The sequence below is a fragment of the Balearica regulorum genome, chromosome 1 (assembly GCF_011004875.1).
Source record: "Balearica regulorum gibbericeps isolate bBalReg1 chromosome 1, bBalReg1.pri, whole genome shotgun sequence".
NCBI lineage: Eukaryota > Metazoa > Chordata > Aves > Gruiformes > Gruidae > Balearica > Balearica regulorum.
Window position 1 is genome coordinate 81248743 of NC_046184.1, and position 23302 is coordinate 81272044.

General features: G+C 41.2%; 1 protein-coding gene and 1 long non-coding RNA gene across 2 annotated transcripts in view; one reads left to right on the plus strand and one right to left on the minus strand.

The window, feature by feature from the left end:
• CCDC91 (coiled-coil domain containing 91) overlaps positions 1-1061 on the plus strand; it is a 148864-nt gene extending 147803 nt beyond the window's left edge. The window contains 1 exon segment of the mRNA XM_075761250.1: positions 1-1061. Within this exon segment, the coding sequence (XP_075617365.1) occupies positions 1-37 (37 nt within the window). The 3' untranslated portion in view covers positions 38-1061.
• Positions 1-23302, minus strand: part of LOC142602932 (uncharacterized) — a 42562-nt gene that overhangs the window by 3472 nt on the left and 15788 nt on the right. The window lies entirely within an intron of this gene.

Here is a 23302-nt window from a genome sequence, read left to right on the forward strand (position 1 = left end):
AGAGACTGATATTCTCAGTACCACTGATACAGTGTGATTCGTGAAGCTGCAAATGTCAGTCCAGCAAATGACAAATATATTCTAATCTTTTAGGATTGTATCATTGATTCAAGGTTGATCTGAAACTATGCTTGACAGAAGTATTTGTGGACAATGTTCTTTTATGTATTTATTTATTTTACTACTATTAGCAGATTGCAAATATGGGAGGGGAAAAAATCCCGGATTTATTTATGAGTTTTCTTTCATTATATTTTCTAGTAGCCCGTATTGAAGTTCTAGATAACTGCAGCAATGATGAAAACATTTTCCTGTTATGTCTGTTTTAAATTTGGCATCATGTGTTGATGTAATTTATCAATATTCTTGATACTTTAAAAAATTGAGAAAAACATTTAACTGAATAATAGATACAAATCCATCTCTATTTCCAAAGTATATGCCCAAATGAGTGCATTTCCTCAGGTATGAGCCTGAGGAGCTTATTATTTCTTACTACTTTTGGTGTATAGTAGAAGAATCAGTACAGCAACATGAGTGCTGAGAGGCATTTCTTTAGTCATTTATAACAATTCCAACTCTAGTAACAGAAAAGTTTAAAAACTAAACAGTGCATCTTTTTGGAGTAGTTATTGCCATAACCGAGGTATAGTATGTATTTTATTTCTATTTTACAAAGCTAGTTTGATTCCAAAAGTCGTTTTCTCACGAAAGTACGATTAATGTGACTGACCTCAGTTTCAGGAAGAAGATGTATGTAATTATGTGGAGACTGATACTGCACTGCCTCAGTGGAATTTCTGACAGAGTAAGGAGTGCAGCTTGCTGACCTCAGATGCCCTTTCTAAACCCATTGAAGGAAGTAGAAAAACTCCACTGACATTATTGGACTTCGAATCAAGTTGTAGGTCTTTCTAGTCTTGCTAATTGCAGCGTGGAGGGGGATTTCTGTGCCTACACTCTATTGACTGTAGATATGAGGCCTTAGTTATAAGAGTTCTGAATGAAATAAGGGAAAATAAATGTTCATGCTTAGGAATGTAAATAAACTGAGAATGATATTTCTTATGGTGAGCTTGTTATTCAATGGGGGACTTATGGGCATTTTTTAGCATGGTTCATATTATTCAGTGGTGTTTTGGGGTTTTTGTTTAGCTAGATTTTTTGCATCAGTAGTCACTTTTCATAAATTGCTTTCTTATAGCAATAAGGAAACACAAAATAGTTGCATATGGTTTTGGCAGTACGAAATATGTATTGCAGAGAGTTTAGGTTTTTATTTAAATCTTTTTCTGTGCTTCATTATTGTAATGAAAACCAAAGGTTTTGTCTTCTGTATGTAAAGGTTCACTGAAGAAGTAAATAATGCTGGTTTTAATAGATGATGACCTCACCCTACAAATGGATGAAAATGCAGTCATCTTTTTGATATTTCTTGATTGACTGATCAGTTTCCATTTCTTCTCGCAGACAAAAAAATACTTCAATGATAATGAGTCACCTGTTTGTTTATCGTTCCTAAGCTAGTGAAATTCTTGTCTTTGTCAACTGCATCAAAGGTGACACAGATGTCCACATGGGTTTTTTTGGAAAGTAGAGGCAGTGTAAAATGAAATTGATTGTCTTGTGCTGTTTCACAATCTATGTTTAATTGTGGAAATGTGGTATGGGCAGATTCCTAGATGAACTTCGACATTCTTGTTTTCACTTCTAGGCCTGTACGTGGAATAGTATTCCTTTTTACTAAAGACCTCAAAGTGTTCCCCATCAAAGCCAGAGCATTAGCAGTATATCAGCATTCTCCTACTAAAGAGTTTTGTATTCTGACTTGCAACAATATGTAAAAGCACTTGTTGGAGAAGCTTATGATTGGAGTCAGTAAGATTTCACTGACAGCTATGGTGTACTTTTCCCATTAGAACATCATGTGTTGTTTAATCTCAGCTCTTGAATATGGTGACTGTCACAGAGAACTGTAGGTACTTTCTTCTTGCCTTTGACAGTTTTAGTCCTTTAATCTTTCCTTCTACCTTGCAAGCAAACCTGCAGAATTAGACCACAGACATACTAGGTCAGATTTGGAGCTTGGATTACATTCAAAACTCCAAGTCTCAGAGAAGAAATTTAGTATGCGAGCTTTGGAGTATGCAATAACCTCCATCTTCTCCACATTGCATCCAAAGCTTTAAAGCTTAGTTTTATTTTCCATTATTTCTGCCTAACCATAGGAGAATACAGTTTGTGGAAATTTGGGAGAAGGGAAGGCAGGGAGAAGTTTGCAAAACCCAGTCTAGCTCCTAGAAAGTGACATCACAATTTTATTCTATTTTTTTTTATTCCACATAGAGACTAAAGAATGACATAGAAAAGAAAATAATATGTTCAAGGCCTACAGGGTAGAACTTTGTCTGCCTCTGAGACCTGGCTGCTAGTATAACAATTTTGGCAAGACTGGTATGTAGTGGGAGGAATAAGAAGCCCTAGAACTAATCCTTAGAATGAAAATGCAAGAACTAAAGTGTTCAAGCTAGTGAGTCTGCAGTCTGGAACGTCACTAAAGCTCATATAATAAACATGTTATATATGATTATATACTTAATATTGGAAACAAACCATAAATCTTGTTATGTAAAAATGTGTTTTAAACAATCAGTTTTGTGTATTAAAAGTTAGCTAAAAGACAGCGTAACAGTAGATCCAGTGTATATAATGGTGTCTTTCAGTGGTGTCAGTCAGGCCCATTCTATTTTAACACTTCTACTTGATGATCTAGAACAGAGGAGATCAGAACAGTGGGGTTTGTAACTAATAGTTTACTAATGCTGAATATTGTGGTATCAGACAGTCCTGCACATTTGTGTTATATTTGTGTATGTTTCTATTAGCTCCCTATCTACTTCCATTACAGAATTCTAGATTAGCTCTGAGACTGTGTACAAGTCGTTAACAAAGCAGAAGCTGTTTGCCACGCACTTTTTTTACAGTGTCTATAGTTAAGGTGTGGGAACATTTGAATTTTTGCCTTGCTCTAAGTGTGACAAATGACACTTGAATTCCTGGAAGTGTTGAATTCCTTCACTCCATCATAAGAAGGCAGAACAAAGAAAAAGCAGTAGTTGTTCCAGAGGCTGAGATTGCATTAGTGTTTTGAGATTTTTGTGCATCTTTACATTGGCATCTGGTCAAAATGTATTTTCTGTGTCCACATATTTGAGCTGACAGATTTTTCCCTACCCCTTGGACGGAGGGAATATGTGATAAGATTTCATCTTGTTTCCTGGCCACCAACAAAAATTGTTCATCAAGGGGACAGGTATAATTTACGCTCTCTTTCAGATCATATACAGCATCAGTGCAGTTATCAATTGGACTTAGCGCAAATGTAAAATGAGCTGGATTAGGGCATACCCAATCTAACTTCCAGCTAGTTAGCTTTCTTGATGCCGGACGGGTAGGTGTGAAAGCATAGAGCACGGCATGGTCTAACTAGCCATTCACATCTTCCTGCTTCCCCAGACACGTTGCAGCCCATGCTGAGCCTACCTGAAATACTTAGTTTCCTTTAATTCGTTTAGGTACTGTAAACTCTGTTGCAGGAGTGACTAGCTTGTGGATGAGATTGTCTTAAAATTTTTTATATGGCCATTCTGAATACCATATAGAAAGATTTTGTAACATCTATGGCATTCCTTTTTCATCAATGGTGCCAGAGAAACATTGGTCTGGAAAACACTTTTTACGTAGGTATAATTTGGGCCTTCAATTCATTTGAATGGGCTTGCAGCAACTGATGAAACAGTTGTCTTTTCTGTGATCTGTCCAAGAATATTATTCCTCTAAGGCTTCAAGAATCGATGGCTTATCTGCTAGCATAGCTTAAGCACTGCTTGCTTTATTAATTTTTAAGCCTACATAAAACTAATAATATTGCTGCTGAATTAGGGTCACATTTGAACAGTTGAACATCATGGGGAAACCATCTCAGTTGCACTCTCTTTGGCTCAAGTTTTGTATATGCCTTTGAAAGCATATGCTTCGTTAGCTAAAGGGAAGCACTGAGGTGTGTAGACTTCTCATCATAGACATTACCTAAGCAGTTCACTTGCCATGGTGATGTAGCAGCTAAAAATGCCCTCATCAAGCTCCCTTGTACGTGGAGCAAAAGGTCAGTCTTGCTTTATGCTGTTTGCCACAGATACACATTTGCCACACGACACATGGTAAGTTTTAGTGTTTACATGTCTGAGAAAGCATCGCTAGCATTACATTAGAAAAACCTGTAGTAATATCCTGAAAGTGGTGAGAGTCAGCTGTAGGTGTTGGTGACAGCACAGTATTTAGCAAGACAAAATAAAGATGATTTTTTTTTTTATTGTATAGTCTGTATTTTAAACTTGTGTCACCTTTCAGTGATCCAGTATTCCTGTAATGATGATGATTATTATCCTATGATAATAAAAATAACAACAATAATTTCCTGTGATAGATGTGCTATCAGTTTTTCATCCACGTCTTACATACTGTGTAATTGTAACAATTTTAATATGCGTCAGAGATTCACATTTGTTTATTGCCTGCAACTCCTCACATTTCAGACTTACAAACCCAGCATTTTTTAGATGCTTTCCATTGTCCAGCATGAATAATACAAGACACAAAGAAAGTATTCTTGAATAAACACTCAGACTATTCTACTTTTTTCAGATGGCATTTTTAAACAGTTTGACAGCGGACATTAGTTTAAAAAAAAAAAAAAAAAGATGTGTTTATCAATACACATATCCTAAGAATACAGTTATCAACAAAATGCTACAAATTTTTCTCTTTTCTTTTCTCATCTTTCCTTTCCTTTCCTTTCCTTTCCTTTCCTTTCCTTTCCTTTCCTTTCCTTTCCTTTCCTTTCCTTTCCTTTCCTTTCCTTTCCTTTCCTTTCCTTTCCTTTCCTTTCCTTTCCTTTCCTTTCCTTTCCTTTCCTTTCCTTTCCTTTCCTTTCCTTTCCTTTCCTTTCCTTTCCTTTCCTTTCCTTTCCTCTTCTCTTTCCTTTTCTCTTTCTTTTTCTCTTTCCCTTTCCTTTCTCCCTTTTAGCCAAGGGACAGACAGAATTGGTTTTGCTGAGCAAACTTTGAAGGATGTTTCAGTTCTTGTACTACTACCAAATTAGGGCATCAGTTAAGATTTCACATCGATCTTGCTACATAAATTTTGTGAAAGATAGCTGGTCATGATGATACAAGGCCAGTCTCTATTTTTGTGGCAATAATTTTAAAAATTCCATTAATTAAACATCCTGCTCTTTTATTATGACCACAGATTACATATTTAGGGAGTGATTGCAAAGCTCTGTCTCCCAGGAAGTTGGCAGGAATTCTTCTGTTGGTTATTTCCAGCTCAAAATTTCATCCTTCCTCGCTTTTTTTTTTTGCAATTGCAGCTACAATGAAAATAACACACACAGCTTTGTCTTTATATGGTGCTAGAAATGTACCCAAGAAGTTATTTCAAGAGAAGATTTCATGATCAGTTCTTTGAAGAAAATGTCAGCATTTGTTCTGTTCATGGTATAGTGGGGAATGGGGATAAGCTGTTGGCTGAGACCTTGGTGAGGGGATACGTGTGTGTCATTGTTACTACTACTGCTAAGAAGAATGTATTTTCATACTCTTGTTGAAATAAATTGCTTCTCCCTTGGTACATTAGAAGTAATAGCAACTCTGTAGTATTCCCTACTGAAATGCCTGGAAAACATCATTTGTTTTTATTAGCAAAATCACTATCACAAAGATATAAATCAGTCCATTTTAGTATCAAGCTTGACAGTAGTGGAAACATGCAGGTAAATGTAAAGTGATGCTATTTGTTATATATCCTTTTGATTACTTGTTTTACTTGACAAAAAAAATGAGGTCAAATGGGGTCTATCATCGCCTCTAAATTCAACTGACTGATGAAGTTTACTTCAAGCTGGATAGTAGTTTGATGACAAGCTGGATGAATCTTAATCAGTTTGTCAGGGTTAACGAGTTATACAAATGAGAACATCTTGCTTTTTTTATGGATTATTGTTAGAATGAGTCAAAATCTGTCCTAAAGTGTCAGTGGACAAGGATTTCAGCAATTGCCTGAACATAACAACTGCATTTGGTTTGTCTGAAACAACATTGACACGGAAGAGCATGGTTATTTCAGAAAACGGTCCATATACAATTTTCTAACTCTTGGTTCTTTAGGATTTTTTAATGTGTTTTTCACATGTTCCTTGCCCTGGGGCAAAAGGAGCAGTGTTCTCATAAATGTTTTATGAGCTTGATGGTGAAACAAAAGGAGGAGTTGTAGGGTAGGTGGAATTTATTTTCTCTATACTCTTTTGGTAGTGAGGGCAAGGATAGTTGAAAGAACAGAAGTTCTGTAGATGCAGAAAAAATAATAGCATTGTGGTTTATGAATTGAGAGGGACTTGGTGAGGAAGAAGAGACAAGAAGAGGTATTCTTTTATAATGTGAACTTTGTGGTATATTAAGAGAAAGAAAAGATGTGATTTCACAGAATAGAGAGGGATGACAGGTTCAAATGCAAAGTGCAGACAGGAGGTTCTGGATCCTTTAGAGAGTACTCATCTGAACCTACAAACTTCTCAGATGTAAACAGCAAAATGAGTCAAGGAAAAAGGTGAAGATTCATGTATTTCCTGTGCAATTTAAAGAGTAATTGGTTTCAGGATTCAGAACTTCTCAAGCTTAACATTGTCAGGACCTAGACAATTTAACCAGAAGGTCTCATCTCTCAGAAAATAGTACTACACGAGAATCTGTACTTCAAAACAACATCCCAAACCATAAAATTAAAATAAAATAAAAGTTCATGCTTTGTAAAGCTTAAAAACATTGCAAAGTCGACATGTTGAGACCCAAATATATTAGTCTAGCAAATACGAACAGAGATTCCTCAGCATTCTGGACAGAACTGGACACAATGTTTTGGGACCTTCTCTGGAGGAATGGTGCTCACTGGGGATACTACTGTATCAGGATGATGAAGATATTCTTGATTGATTGTTACACTAATACTAAAAACAAAGTTATATACACAATGGAGAAGTCTTTAAATGTCTGCCAAATAAAATGGAAGGGGATCCAGATGTTGTGTTCAAAGATAATATATCATCTCTTCATCTAATCGGGAATAAGAAATGTGTTTAGGTCTGGAAGAAATAATTTTTCATTTGCAGACACTGGAATAAAAATTCCTATAAGCTCAAGACAGCAGTGGAGAAGGTCTACAAAAGACTGATAGTTACACAGTTCATGAAGGAAAAGACTACTCAAAAGTATAGAGATAACTACAAGCAGGATCAGCATCAAATTGCACTCGATTATATCACTATGTTATATATCATAGTCATAATGTGTATGCACAGTTGTAAAGATAATTTTTCTTGAACAAATTCTTTAAAGAACAAGTGAGTTGAAGGAGGGCATGAAGAGGTCGTCCTCCACTGTATTTAAGAAGGATCCAAATGGATGGTTGATTGGTTTATTGTACGTTTGGGCCAAATGTTGATACCTATTTTGATGCATAAGCATCCAGAAGTGCATGCTGGTTTTCACAGAGCAATCATATAGCACAACTGTCTGTACCAATTAGATGTTTTAATCATTTTTTTTCCTGTTGGTTAAGCTTCAATAAATCAAGCTGGTAAGTGGATTAAAGTCTTTTATGTGCCTTGTATACTGTTGGTGTCACGAATAATTTAATCAAGGCTGCCTCCAGGACAAAGCTCAGAAATATCAATTAACAACTCTATAAAAGGTTTTCTACATTATAGTGAGAGTTGATTCACACTTTCTAGAGTTTCTGTTGTTGAGGTCAGTGAAATGGATACTGTTTTCCTTTAAAGAAGACAAAACTGAGGTGCCAAATTTGCTTGGTTCTATTAATTAAGAAAGCCTGTTGATCAGTAATGTTTTTTATAGCACTCTGAAAAATGCATATTATTGTGAAAGAGTCCAGAAATCAACCAGAACAGATGTAATCTGCACTGACTCACAAGTCAGAGTTTGTCCTGCTGTTAATCGACAAGGCCAGGATTTTGCTCATTGTTTCTAGCTAATGCCTTGCCTTCTTGACAATGGAGCTTTGAGGGAAAATCAGCTATACCACCCTCAAAAAGGACTCTGACAAGGAAAGAGAGAAACACTGAAAAGCATTCCAGCCTGGAGTCCAGCTGGGAACATGGTGCTTCCATCTCCAAAGACGTCATTCTGCCAATTTCTCTCACCAAATCTATCAGCCTACTCAAAATTTGCAGGCAGAATTCCTCCACTTACATAGATTACAATGTGTTCTGAATCTTGGAGGGAAATGTTTTATCACACTTGGGCAGTGACAATACATCTTGTACTCCGCAGTGGGTCCTGACACTGCTGTGCTACTGTACTGGTCTTTTAATGTTGAATTTTACATAGCTGCCTGCTGTGCATTGTATTAAAGACATTTCAGATTTTTTTATTTTTTTTTTCACCGAAAGGAAACTGACTATGAAAAGATCTTGAATTTTATGTTCTGTTTCATTAGTGAAAGCTGCCACTATGTCTTTGCGTAGAGGAGGAGATTGCTAGTACAGGAAGACTTTCAGCATTCTTTTAACAAAAGGTACTGCACATATCTTACTGTGTGTCTTTAAGCAAGAGTCCAGTGCCCTTAGCACTTAAAAATTGGCTGATGTGACAGAATTACTCAGAAGACTGGTTTTCATCGTCCTCCTCAATTTAGGGATTTGGTTTATTTCAAAGGCAATTTGATTACCTCTAAAGCATGTGAAACAAATACCTGTTAAAAAGGTACAATAACACAACCACTGCAAGGTTCACACAGAGGAGACAGTGAAGTAGTCTCATTCCTTTCTCTGTGGAAGTCCTGAGGATCAGTTTTAGCCTGACCTGCAAGAGTAAGCAAAACAAGGACCTTTGCTCACCTTTGTATAGGCGGATACAATGCAATCTCTATATAACCCAGTTCACCGTTCATGCTTTCCCATGCCGTATTGTCCCAGACTCCTGCAAACAGGGCGCAGAATGCTAACAAGGTACCCATGTGTACCTGCAAATGAGCTAAATATTAGTTGTTGTCATTACTACTGAGCTTTGGTCATGTTTTTCTAGCATGTATCAGCATATCTTGCAGAAATGGCATCGCGTATCATGCAGCTTTAGGTTCAACTTTGGTAAAGAGGTGATGTATGCAATTCTTTTGACACATTTGAGGAATTGACTACTTGCTACCTGTGTTTTTGCCTGTCATTAAATGGCCAGTAAACTAGTGCCCCAATATGTGCATGCTTGACAACACTATAAAATCCTAAATAGTCAAATATTATCATCAAATATTCTGAGATTTTTGAAAGTCATAGTGTGTTTTTTAGTCATTTTAATAATGTCATGGTTTAGCCCCAGCTGGCAGCTAAGCACCATGCAGCCACTCACTCACTTCCCCCCCCCACCCCCACCCCCCTCCAGTGGGATGGGGAGGAGAACGGGAAGAAAAAGGCAAAACCTCGTGGATTGGTATAAGGACAGTTTACTGGGATAGCACAGGGAGAGAGAAAGAAAAAAAAAAAAAACTTAGCAGAATATACAAAACTGGTGACACAATGCAGTTTCTCACCCAATGACCATACAATCCTGACCGCATGCTTAGACCCTTCCCAAAACCCGACCACCCCTGAGCCGAGCACCCTGGAGCTGTGTTGCCCCTCCCCAGCTAGCCCCCTTTTATACTGAGTATGATGTCACATGGAATGCAATAACCCCTTGGCCAGTTTGGGTCACCTGTCCTGTCTGTGTCCCCTCCCAACTCCTTGTGCACCCCCAGCCGTCTCACTGGCAAGGTGGTGCAAGGAGCAGAAAAGGCCTTGGCTCTGTGTAAGCACTGCTCAGCAACAACAGGTCCATATAACAAAAACATCTCTAGATTATCAACACTGCTTCCAGCACAAATCCAAAACATAGCCCCATACTAGCTACTGTGAAGAAAATGAACCCTCTCAGCTGAAACTAGGACAAATAATAAATAATTGTGCTCTTTTAGTGTGCCTTACAGTTTTGAACTCCTTAACACTCAAGCTTTCCCCTGGAAATGTAAGTGCTAGAAAGCCTTTTTTCCCCTTTATGAGATCTAAGATTTACAGGATCCCAGGAGGTAAGGTGTTAAGGGAAACATCAAATACACTAAATTCTGTGATAAAATCACCAGGGGAACAGCCGTGGGTGGGATGGGTCAGTGGTTCACCTGAAGGAGAGTGTCAGACTTCTGCCCTGCTTCTCTTGTCCTGCTGTTAACATCAGTTACATGGTCATAACTTCATTTGCCTCTCAGGGTGAAGGTTTGGGGTTAGTTCTCAGGTTGGCTTTACACTAATGTTGTCTTCATTTGTGATCTTACAGTCTTCTGTTACTAATGAGGAAACATGCCATTCTGTTGGGTTGTCCTACATTATATAACCTTGAAACTCTTGACAAACATTTTTTATTTAAGTGATTCAGGAGAAAAGGGTTTGTTCTCTTTCCTTGAACAAATGTCACTGCTGTAGGATACACTAGAAAGCAGAGGGACTTAACTTTGTGTTAAAAATTGTAAATCCCAATGCAATCTGAGCTGGTAGCCTGCTTCTGATGTGGTCACCGGAGCAGTAGCCTCTATGTTTAAAGAGAGTATGGAGTCCTCACTAGTTCTTGTTGACAGTCTGCCACAAATGTGAATGAAATCATGCAGACCCTGAATTAATCACTCCCACATTATTTGGCTTATTACATACCAAACTGACAGGCTGCTAGGCAGTTTGGATACAGATAAGGCAAAAATGTGGAAACCGACAACTGCTCCGTGTGTCAAATTTCTGTCAATGATCCTGTTTACAGGAAAGTTTCTTCACATTGGAAAGTCCAAGGCTTACCTCATTCTGATACACAATAAAACATGATAAAATGTGCAGAGGTGATATGATCAAAATATATATTTGCAGCACCTGTGACTTAAATCTCAGCAATTGTATTTTAAATGTGATGATTGCCAGCAAGTAGAGGAGAGCTTGGTACTGCCGAGGAGAGATAGTAATTCTTTTCCCTATTGATTATCCTGTGGATATATCTAAACTAAGGTTAAAAATAAAGAACAAAAATAAAAGTCCTCATCACAGGTTCTCAGCAGAGAGAAATTTTCAAAGCATATTGGGTCCTCATAGAAGTTCATTAAAGCAAAGATAACGCAATGGACTTTGATTCATCAGAGCACACAGAATACAGTGTCTTTCCCTCATTTGACTGGAAAACTAGTAGAAAATGACTGGTTCTTATTGTACAAATCAAGACCAAAAGGCAACATGTGTCTGTAAATGGAAAAAGGGGGAAATCTGTGGAAGATTAATAATCCATCAGCATTGTAACTTCTCATTTTACACTGTAAATAAATAATGATTTAATACTGGAATAAGACTGAGTTAATAATATTAAGTATAAAGACTCCTTTTTCCAACCCTTTGATGTTTCACATGTCAGACATTGCAAATGAATGTATGGCGAGGCTTTTTATTGTCATGTCAAAAAGCTCTGCTGCTATGTGTTTCCCAAGGGAAGCAGCATTGCAGAGAGCAGAAGGAAGATGGATCAAATGGCCCATCATCATTAGCAATCTCACAAAAACATTAAAAAAAAAAACCCTAGATGATAAACTTGCTCAGAACAATCAGGCTTTCAGTGTTCCCTGGGAAAGGTGTGTCTTCACCATTTCCAGATCAGACCATGGACCGGTATGATAATTCTGAGCCATACGAATTTAGCACATGTACGAGGTCCACTCATTTCAAAGTGAATTCGGTGCCTGAGGGTTACCTTTGAGCAAGGCAAAAGGTGATGATTGCAAAGAGTATTCTTGAGTTATCAACATACAGGATGCACTTTCAGGGCTAGTGAAAACTGTATTTCCCACAAGAAAGTAGTATCAAGCAGTAAAGAAAAAGGAGGAGCATCCAAGAAAAAATCTGCCTAGACATAAAGACAATCCAAGACCAAACAAATGGCACAAGGCAAACCTGCAATAAATGTGAAATAAAAATAGCAAGGTTAGGCAATTGGAGCCAAGATAAGAAACATGCTGCTAGGCATCCAAAAAAACCCAACCCCTCCCCCTCAAAAAAAAATCCAAAGAAAACTCCTCAATATTTTGAAATTCTGCAAATTCTCCTCAATTCTGCAAATTCTCCTCAATTCTGCAAATTCTCCTCAATTCTTTTGGCAACATGCAGAGAAATAGATCAGTGAATCCACGTGCAGCTGGTGATTCAGAAAATACATGAACTTCCAGATGCTGGAACTTAGGGCTTTGTAGTAATACAATAATAGTAAATGCATACTCTATTGGGTGGTGGTGTCAAGGTTTTGGTGAAGGGGGGTGCAGGACGGCCTCTGTCAGGAGGGGGCTGTGCAGGGGCTGCCCTGTGCCGGACACAGATGGTTCCAGCCAACTCCAGTGGACCCACCGCAGGGCACGGCCGAGCCCTTCAGACAAGATAATGGCACCTCGGGGAAAGTGTATTTAAGACAGAACAAAACGCTGCCCTGGCAGTGAGGAGTAAGGAAAAGAAGTGAGAGAAATAGCCCTGTGGGCACCAAGGTCAGAAGAAAGAGGGGGAGGAGGAGTTCCCAGCACCAGAGCAGGGATTCCCCTGCAGCCCCTGGAGAGCCCACACTGGAGCAGGTTTATCCTGAAGGACTGCAGCCTGTGGAAGGACCCATGCTGGAGCAGGGGAACAGTGTGAGGGGGAAGGAGCGGCAGAGTGGAGCTGTTATGGACTGACCCTGTAGCCCACCGTTCCCCATCCTCCTGCACGGCTTGGTAGAGGAGCTGGGAATAAAGGGGTGAAGTTGAGCCTGGGGAAAAAAGCAGAGGGGAAGGAAGAAGTTATTTTAATTTTTGTCTTTATTTTTCACCATCCACTTCAATTTCAATTGGCAATAAATTAAATTTATTATCCCCAACTCAAGTCTGTTTTGCCTGTTGACAGTAAAATGATCTCCCTGTATTTACCTCGACCCATGAGCTTTTTCATCTTATTTTTCTCCCCCATCCTGTTGAGGAAGGGGAGCGACAGAGCGGCTAGGTGGGCGTCTGGCAGCCAGCCAAGGTCAACCCACCGGACTTGCACTGATATCGGAGCCTCATTGACAACTTGTTTTAAGTGGATACCCGCTCCAGTCATGTCAGCAGGGCCAGAAAACCAACGCGAGTCTCCTACAGGTCTTTCCTCATCTCACAATGCTGTTACACTGTCAGCAAGAGCATAAGAACGGGGGGGGGGGAAGAAGGACAAGGAGCATAGTCTAGAGGAAGAGGTTGGTGTGCGGTGCCCGTGGCGAGGAGAGGCAGCTGGCAGCACAGAGGAAGTCTGTCCTTCCTAAGCAGGCACTTGCTCATGAGAGTCCTGGTGGTGCGAGAGAATAGTGAACTGGCAGAAAGCTGGGTGATCTCAACCAGCATTCAGGTACTCCATCCTGAAGGTTAGAAGACCGAATAAGAGAAGATCAAACAAGGGAATAGCAAAGCAGCCGATAAGAGAGGAACGAGCAGCATCGGGAGCGGGGACCAGAGAGGTCTGCTAAGTAGGGACTGAACTAAACACACGAGTGCAAGGATGCAATAATGAAGGTCACAAACAGATAGCGGAGTGAGCAATGCTGCAAAGAATGAAAATGGTGGTTAGTGAGAGAAAGTCTTGACAAGAGTAATCAGAAAGAAAAAACAAACAGTGACCATTCAGATGTAGAGCTAGGGTTGGGGCGGGGGGCAGGGAGGCAGGGGACCAGGAGGGGAGGATGAACTTCCATGTAATATTTGCTTCCACACACACACTATTAAAGTTGGAGAGTGGTGCTGAAAGAGATTTAAATAGAGTTGATTTCCTGAGCTTGTAATGAGTCCATGCACTTTGGGTTTGGCTGAATTTTTTTCCATTTTTGTTTCTTTATTTTTTTTCCACAGGAAAAAGTAATAACAGTTTCAAACCGACTGTAGTTCTGGTCCAAATCAGTTTTAAGGTTCTAGTTTGGGAATGACAGGATCAAATTCTCACAAGCCTTCTCAGGAGATTATGGCCCAGCAAAGATTAAGATATTTCTGCTGTCTTGATCTGGATCCAGAAATTCTTTCCACTTCTGAGTCTGCTTTCCAACCAGTGCTGCTAAGGTGTATTTGAATCAGAAGATTAGACTCCAAGCAGTTGTTTTTCTCTCTTCTTTGTCCTCTTCTCTCCTCCCATGTCCTAACCCCCACCACTCACCAAAGTTTCACTCCCTCCTGTCTCTACCTTGCTGCCAAAAAAAAAAAAACCTAACCCAAACAAAAAGAAAAACAAAAACCTTACAGCTCACCCTCCTTTTTTTAATAAGATCAGATTTTGAGGCTTTAGTTTTGACTCATGTCTATATGAGGTAAAAACCACTCAGCTGGGTTTTTTTGTTTTTTTTCCCCAGTCTTAAAACCTGATGTTGCTTTGGGTTTGCGGTAAAAAGGAGATTAATGTCCTTGTGTATTCCCAATAACAAACATTTTCTTTTCTTTTGCATTCAGTTTTTGCATTGATTCTGCAGAATCACACAGCCTACTGGGCTAGACTGATAGCTGGTCTTAAGCCAACGTGTTTTTTCCTGTGTTCTTAAGTGTTCCTGCTGACTTCTGTTTTCTGACGTGTTTTTGGATTGCCATGGTATGATGCTGTCAAGCAGAAATATAATTGTCTGTTTGATTTTTTTTCATCTACTGTCAAAATACTTCAGAAGGTGGACCTCAGCTTTAAAGGCAGGAAGCACAAACATACACACACACATACAGAGATACACATTCAGCCATCACAGACGTTGTCACATTGAGCTAATCATGCAGTCCATTTAGGAAGCTGTAGCTGAAGGCAGAGGAGAAGTTTTGTAAATCAAAGCTTGACTGCATAGTCGCTTGAGCAGTGACTCACTGAGTAGTCAATGTAAACAAATTAATTTGTGCCTCAGTTTACTGCACTGTAAAAATAAAGTGTCACTAAAGTGTTTAGAAGCTGAAACACTATTCTGAGAACATACTGAAGTGCTTTCTAATTCAGGTGACTATTGGTAAGTGTATCTCCCTTTATAAACAATATATCCTCCCCCTTATAAACAAATTGTTATTTGGAAAACTACCATTCCCAGCAGCCGTGCACTCAGAGCATTCCTCTTTCTCCATCGTCCCAATTTGTTTGTAAGGGACTTTTTGGTTGTTTTCTTTACACTGGAAAATGTGAAGCACAAAACAAGCATGAGGCAAAAATCTTTGCTAATGAGTGCTAAGAAAGGTAAAACTGTGGGGATCTTTTTTAGGAAACATTTCCTCTATCAAAAATTCTGTGCGTTCTTTTTATGGGGGGAGGTAAAATGCATGGTGTTGGGGGGGGGGGGAGGGAGGGAGGATGTAGGCTGTAGGTGGATGTAATGATCAAATGTTAGCTTTGTGTCTTTTTTTTGGCCTGCTAGGAGCTATGTACCATGGTGATACGTAAACAAGAAGTGACCAATTATTCATGTGAAAAGAGGTTTCATGAATCACAGGAAAATAGTAAATTATGTGGAAAAGCACATTTCACACTCTTTTCAGGATATAAGCATGACAACATGGAATTGCTATAATAAGTATGCACATTCATTTTAATTAGGTTTGGGGGTGGGTGAGAGAAGGGGTTCTGATAGTACTGAAATTATTTGCAACAAACCCTTTCTTCTGTTTCTGAGGAGCAAAAAAGCCTGCTTTAGCTGCCTGCTCCGGTATGGCTGATTGAAGTATGTGCCAAGTGTGTAAACGAAACCCTGGCAGAACTGGCAAGCCTGCAGAAGGTCAAGTCCTGAAGTGCATGTTGTTTGTTAGCAGCAGCTCTAGCAGAACACCAAGGGAATGGTGGGTGCAGTGCCACCAGTTAGCTGAGGATGAAATAACTATTTAAGCAATACAGCATCTCTGTCCACAGGAGTGCGTTTTTTGCTTCTTTGGCAGTACATTGTAAGGGAGGAGTTTTTCCAAGTACAGAGGAGGAGTCTACTCCTAATAGACAACTTGCATGGCATGGGTTGTTCCTTGCTTGAGGGACTCAAGTTCCAAGCTCCTGCACTGAAAGTCCACTGGCATAAACACCCTACCACGCTTTTGGCCTGGTCCTGCAATTGGCTCTACCTGAGGACAGATTTGTGCTGAAGTAGAGTCCCTTTGACTTCACTCAGCCCTGAGATGGCACGTACATCCGCTAGCTCCGGAGAAGGCAGTAGGGCTTGGGAGCTAATGTTGGCAAATAGCTTTTAGGTAGCAAGTAAATGTTTTTTCCTTCTGCTTTTAAATGAAATCACATCGATCAAAATCCATACGTGCCTTCACTGCCCAGTGCTGCTTGGCTTCATCGTCTGCTGCAGAAACCCATCATCTGTTGTGCCCCGTGTATACATCTAGCTAGTAATGACAGGTAGCCTCACCAGACTGTGCAGCAGAAGGGAGAATGCAGCATTTCCAGCAGTGTCACAACTGTTTGGTTCTCGGGTTTGGTGGTGTGTTAGCCGCTGCCTGAAACACTTTGTTACAGAATGCAATGTCTGAGGAACGTTATCTGTCTGGCGCTCGGAGAGCCAGGCAGCGAATCTGACACAGCAGCATTCACGATTCTGAAAGTGGCACTCCACTGACTCGATGAGGAAAACCAGATACCCCATAGCAAGGGCTTTAATAATACCTTTCCATTACCACCTTGAATCCATAAGAATGAGGTCAGAATGGACATGGAATATGTAAGACTTGAACCCCATCACTTGACATGAAGTAGTAAAGAGAAAAGGAATTATTTTAGTGTTAAATCAGAACGTCAAGAGTTACTAACACACTGGATCTGGGATCTGGGATCCCACTGGATCTGGGAGCCCCTCACAGTGAAAAATTCAAGTACAGAGATGAAGGCATAGAGAACTACCTGCAGACAGGATAATCAGAAAGCAGCCGAAGTACGTGGGTCCTGCTTTCAGGCTGCCTCCAGAGGCGGCACTTCTTTCTCATTGCTTTGTGCACTAGATGGCTGGCCATGGTTTAGAACAGTGGGGATAAAGCTCCTCCTGTCAAAGGAGACGAATTGAGAGTCCTCATCTTATAGTGGCTTTGCCCAGGATGAACCGATGGTGCAGTGTGCCGGTGACTAGACTAGAGACTCGGGTCTGTGAGGTGACCTCGTTTGAGCTGAGCGTGGGGGGTGAGAAGGAGTGCGAGGAGGGGCTGGCTTATGCTGTGGGGGAGGAGTCCTGCTGCTGAAAACGCTCCTCACATCAGTGGTGCTGGCCATTATGTCATGTCACAAGTAGGATGAAAAAGAGCCAAGATGCCCACCAGTCACCACTTTACTTTTTGTTCTTATCACCATTCATCAGGTGCTATGTCACATTTAGTATTTTCCATCTGCTTTTGGCCAATATGGTCTGGTACTGCTCAGCAGCAGAAACCTGTTGATTCTGGACTGCGAACTACTACTGGCTGGCACACCAAACTGTAGGGTGACTTAACTGTGGTGGAAGACAGACAGAATTGTTTCCAATGTACACCTAAGGAGGCCCTCAGTAAAGCAAACATTGATTTTGGAGAAGGGTTTTTTTATTTTTTTTTTACCTGTCTGCTGCCAGCAGGCTGTAAATAGGATCCCTATATTTTTCCCTGTTAATACTAACCCACGCTGGAGCTCATCAGCAGCCTTTAAGCCAATAGAAGTTGCTGAGCATTGCTAGAAGCCACACACACCTCAGATCAGATGAGGTCCATACCAGTTGTCACAGACCGGTTACAAGGAGCGAAGGTACTGCAGGCAGCACTGCAGCCCACGGGTGGCCTGTGACTGCTGGTTCCCTGGGTTCATCTTGCCTTCATGGACTAACTCCCACTATTATAAATCATATAGGTATGAGTTTCTTCCTGGAGCAACTTGTTTGCTTTATTTATTTGGAAAATTTCAGTAACTGCACTCACCACAGCTTCTTTTTCTGCTGCTGAACTTGCCATAACTGAGGCTCGCTCAAGAATGCTTAGTCTTAACAGTGTGTGATTTCCCCTCATGATTTCTGAACCACATACTGAATAGATGTGCTGGTAAAGCATGGTAAATACATTTCCAGATAAACTAATGGTATCTCAGAAATGACCCACTTCTCTAGAGACAGAATGCCACAGATTTGAGGCACCCTCAGACTAAAAGAGACCTGGGCATCCTGTCCCATTCCCCTCCTCCCCCAGTTTTAAGATCAGTGAAACATTTAGAACAGAAAACAATCTATTTTTAGTACAATCACACAGTCACTCTGGGTATTATTTATATTTAAATTAAAACCAGCTTTTAGGCCTTCAGCTAACCCAGAACACTAATGTTATTTAAGGAGGGGAAAAAAAAAAAAAAGAAAAGCTTTAAAATAGCTAAATAATTAATTTGAACCTGGCATCACACATTGAGAGGAAACAACAGCACCCTTTGATGACTACTCACTTCAGAAAGCTGGTGGAAAAAACAGTCAGACGTGCTATACATTTATACAAAGGTGGCTGCCAGGGTATGGTTTACAGAAGTCACCTGTATGCTTTGTGGCAAAGCGATAGTTAAAACATTGCTCGGGCTGAGTCAAATGCCCAGTGGTGCCTGTTTGGAACATTTTCCTTTGAGTCACTTTGTTTGAAATGTAATAGATGGCTGGTCAATCTGTTGTTAGAGCCTCTGTAGTTGTTGCCTGGAATATTATTCCGAAATGTTTACTCCACAGAGGTGTCTCATGAGCGGTACCTCTTACTCATATCTGTCACTTTTTTAGGAGGGGTAATTTGAACTTGCTCTGTTTTTTTGCTCACATCTTGCAGATGTTCAGACAAGCAGGGCTGTTTCCTTCAGTCACCCTGTCACTGCATATGCTTCCAAGGTGAATTCAGGGCCAGATTTAAAAGTGACTGAAGTGAGCAGAAAGACAAATTAAAGTCAAGTATATCCACAATAACAAAAAATTTCCAGTACAACCAAAGGGCCTATGAAAAAGTGAAAGGATCAATGTTTCTGCTGACTGGTCATAGGAAGGGGTCAGTGAGAGGTCCAGATTTATTGCAGGAGATGTTGTTATGCAAGTGAGTGAGTGAAGAGCCTTGACAGAACAATCTCTGATATTCTCAAACTCCCAGATTCATGAGGTGTAAATACGTTTTAGTGGAGTTTTGGAAAAGCCTGGTATGTATCTGAGGCAAAGGAGGCTCTATGTGATTTGTCACTTGCTAGATCTGTACACAGCCATCCATTGCGGTCCTTAAACAGCCAGTGTACTCCTGCCACAAACGCCATGCAGCCTGAAACCAAAGGGGAGCTGGAGGGAGCATGGGGCTGGTGTGTTCGACCTAAAAAACTTCAGAGTGAGCGCACTGCCAAATCCTTTTGGTAAGAGATGATGAACTGGGGCTTGTGACTGGCTGCCAACTCGAATTAACTCCATTCACGACAGCTCTTTGGGCCCGGCCATCCAGCCAGATTTTTACCCAGCGAAGGGTATGCCCGCCCAAGCCCTGAGCAGCCAGTTTCTCCAGGAGAATGCTATGGGAAATGGTGTCAACATCTTTACTAAAGTCCAGGTAAACAACATTTGCAACCTTTCCCTGATCCACTAAGCGGGTCACCTTGTCATAGAAAGAGGTCAGATTAGTCAAGCAGGATCGTCCTTTCATAAATCCATGGTGACTGGGCCTGATCACCTGGTTGTCCTGTACATGCCATGTGATGGCACTCAAGATGATCTTCATGACCTTCCCCGGCACTGAGGTCAGGCTGACAGGCCTGTAGTTCCCCAGATCCTCCTTCCGGCCCTTCCTGTAGATGGGCATCACATTGGCTGCCCTCCAGTCAAGTGGGACCTCCCCAGTTAGCCAGGACTGCTGATAAATGATGGAAAATGGCTTGGTGAGCACTTTCACCAGCTACCTCAGTACCCATGGGTGGATCCCACCTGGTCCCATAGACTTGTTCATGTCTAAGTGGTGTAGCAGGTTGCTAACCATTTCCCCTTGGATTATGGGGGCTTCATTCTGCTCCCTGTCCCTGTCTTCCAGCATAGAGAGCTGGGTACCCGGAAAACAATTGGTCTTTCTACTAAAGACTGAGGCAAAGGCAGCATTAAGTATCCCAGCCTTTTCCTCATCCTTTGACACTATGTTTCCCCCTGCATCCAATAAAGGATGGAGATTCTCCTTAGCCCTCCTTTTGTTGCCAATGTAGTTGTAGAAACATTTTTTATTGTCTTTTACAGCAGTAGCCAGATTAAGTTCTAGTTGGGCTTTGGTCCTTCTCATTTTCTCCCTACATAACCTCACAACATCCCTGTAGACCTCCTGAGTTGCCTGCCCCTCCTTCTTCCAAAGGCCATATACTCTCCTTTTTTTCCTGAGTTCCAGTCAAAACTCTCTGTTCAGCCAGGCCCGTCTTCTTCCCCACCGGCTTGTCTTTTGGCACATGGGGACACTCCTGCACCTTTAAGATTTCCTTCCTGAAGAGTGTCCAGCCTTCCTGGACTCCTTTGCCCTTCAGGACTGCATCCCAAGGGACTCTGCCAACCAGTCTCCTAAACAGGACAAAGTCTGCCCTCCAGAAGTCCAAGGGAGCAGTTCTGCTGACCACCCTCCTTACTTCTCTGAGAATCAAAAACTCTCATCATTTCAGGATCACTGCACACAAGATGGTCTCCAACCATCACATCACCCACAAGTCCTCCTCTGTTCACAAGCAACAGGTCCAGCGGGCCACCTTCCCTAGTTGGCTCACTCACCATGTCAGGAAGTTCTCTTCCACACACTCCAGGAACCTCATAGACTGTTTCCTCTCCGCTGTACTGTACTTCCAGTGGACATCTGGTAAGTTGAAGTCCCCCATAAGAAAAAAGGCTAGCGATCATGAAACTTCTCCCAGCTGCTTATAGAATATTTCATCTGCCTCTTCATCCTGGCTGGGTGGTCTATAACAGCATTCCACCGTGATATCTTCCTTGTTGGCATTTCCCCTGATTCTTACCCATATACACTCAACCCTATCATCACCATCATCAAGCTCTAGATTTTCCCTAACACACAGGGCTAGCCCACCGCCTCTCCTTCCTTGTCTATCCCTCCTGAAGAGCTTATAGCCATTAATTGCTTCATTCCAGTTGTGCGAGTCATCCCATCATGTTTCTGTGATTGCAACTATGTCAATAATTTTCACGCTGCACGATGTTTTCCAGCTCCTCCTGTTTGTTGCCCATGCTGTTTCCATTGGTGTAGATGCACTTCAGTTGGTCTATTGATCCCGCCATTTTTTTTTTCAGGGTGGGGGAAGCCCTAATTCCTATGTGACCATTCTCAGGTGCTTGCATGGTTTCTAATAGATCAATAACCCTTGCTTCTTTGCTGCTGCGTGGATCTCTGTCCCCTACCTCCACTGAGTCAGCAGACCAAAGGACCTTGCTAGCACACTGTCCCTCAAACATTGGCATGCTGCCTCCAGGCTTATCTCTGTCGAGCCTGGTTTTATCCCTTTCCCCCTTCAAATCTAGTTTAAAACTCTTTCGGAGAACCCTGCTAACTCCTCCGCAAAAATCCTTTTCCCTCTTTGAGACAGATGTACCTGTCTGTCACCAGCAGGCCTGGAGTTGTGCAGACGTACCCATGATCAGAACCCCAACATTTTTCCAGTGACACCAGGCTCAGAGCCACATGTTGATCTGCTGACTCTTCCTGTTTCTCCCCTCATCATTCCCCGCAATGAAGGAAGGGGTGAAGGAGATTGTGATCTAAGCTTTCCTGCCCAAAGGCAGATGCTGAGCAATGATACTGCAAAGATTTTTTTCAAGTTTATATGCTGTACCTGCAAAAAGACCAGATAGGAAACTCTCTGTCTCCACAATAGCATCTCACAAAATCTCATCTGGTTGGATTGAATTGGAGCAGGTGGTCATCAAATTAGTTTGTGCTATTTCCATTCACTAGCTGGTTTAAACAGTTTTCACTGAGAGGCTGTTTCAGGTTATTTTGTATATAGAAATGGTCTGATAGCCGTTGCTTTCAGAGAAGCTTGGATTTGTGCTTTATACCAGGAATTGTGTTTGACTAACTGTCCTTTTCAGATAGTAAAGTATTGGGGAAAAATTTTTCCCAGTGAAAATGATGTAAATTGCTCTAAGAGATTAATTTTTCTCGTGTCTTTTAAAAATGCTATTTCTTTATGCTGTTGACTAGGATCTCATCTTGATGGCTCAGGTAATTTAAAGCACTGTGTCAACCTTTGCAGATGTAAAGGATGCCAACATAACACTTAACCTAGTCTGTCAGAGTTACAGCGTGGGCTTGACGGGGGATATCAGCTGTTTCAGCTGGCAAATACTTTTTGCTCCGAGGCCTGTTAGAGTTATGAGCTGCCTGTATTACAGGAGATCAGGAGTTAGTGTTGGTTTACACAGGGACTCTGGAGAATAAACAGAAGGTCCTCACGTGCAAATATCCCGGAAAGTATCAGTGGGAAAACGCTGAGATCTCTCCTGCTGTCCACCCTGAGACTAACGGGGTGCTGCAGTCTTGCCAGGAAGGGGAGATGTGAGTCCCCTGGCAGTATCCCAGGGTCACACATGAGGCCATGCTTGCAGCACAGGTCTACAGCCTTTCTCTGGTAATTCGCCTCTGGGCATAAAGTTGGGAATTATAGAGGAGTCTGATGCTGGGCGAAGGACTTGTGTGAAGCTTGCACTGTGGCAAGGGCTGTCATCGGTGTTAAAGCACCCTGACATCCTGAAAAAATCCACACCTGAAGTGACACAGTTGTCTGCTTGGGTGGATGGAGTGACTGAAATTGTCTTGTGCTGGAAGGACTGCTTTGAGGATGAATGTTTCCCAGTCTCTTGATCAATGTCCACCTAGCTCCCCGTCTCCCCCACACACTTACCTCTTTTTAAATCAAACAATCAAGCAAACAGCAGAAAAGCATGTGTGCTGTCAATTCTGCGTTTCAGTAAAATGTCTAGCAATTAACAGGAAGCAGTTGTGACCTCATCTGGCAACGCATGAAAGATGATTCTAAAAATGGTGTTTAAAACAGTGACATTTAATTGGTAGCTGCCAGAGAAGGACACACACAAACTTTGTTTAAGTATAACCTGATCTTCAGCATGAAGGAATCTGGATATGTTTTGACATATTTACATTATGTAATGGAAGTGTTAAATAGGAA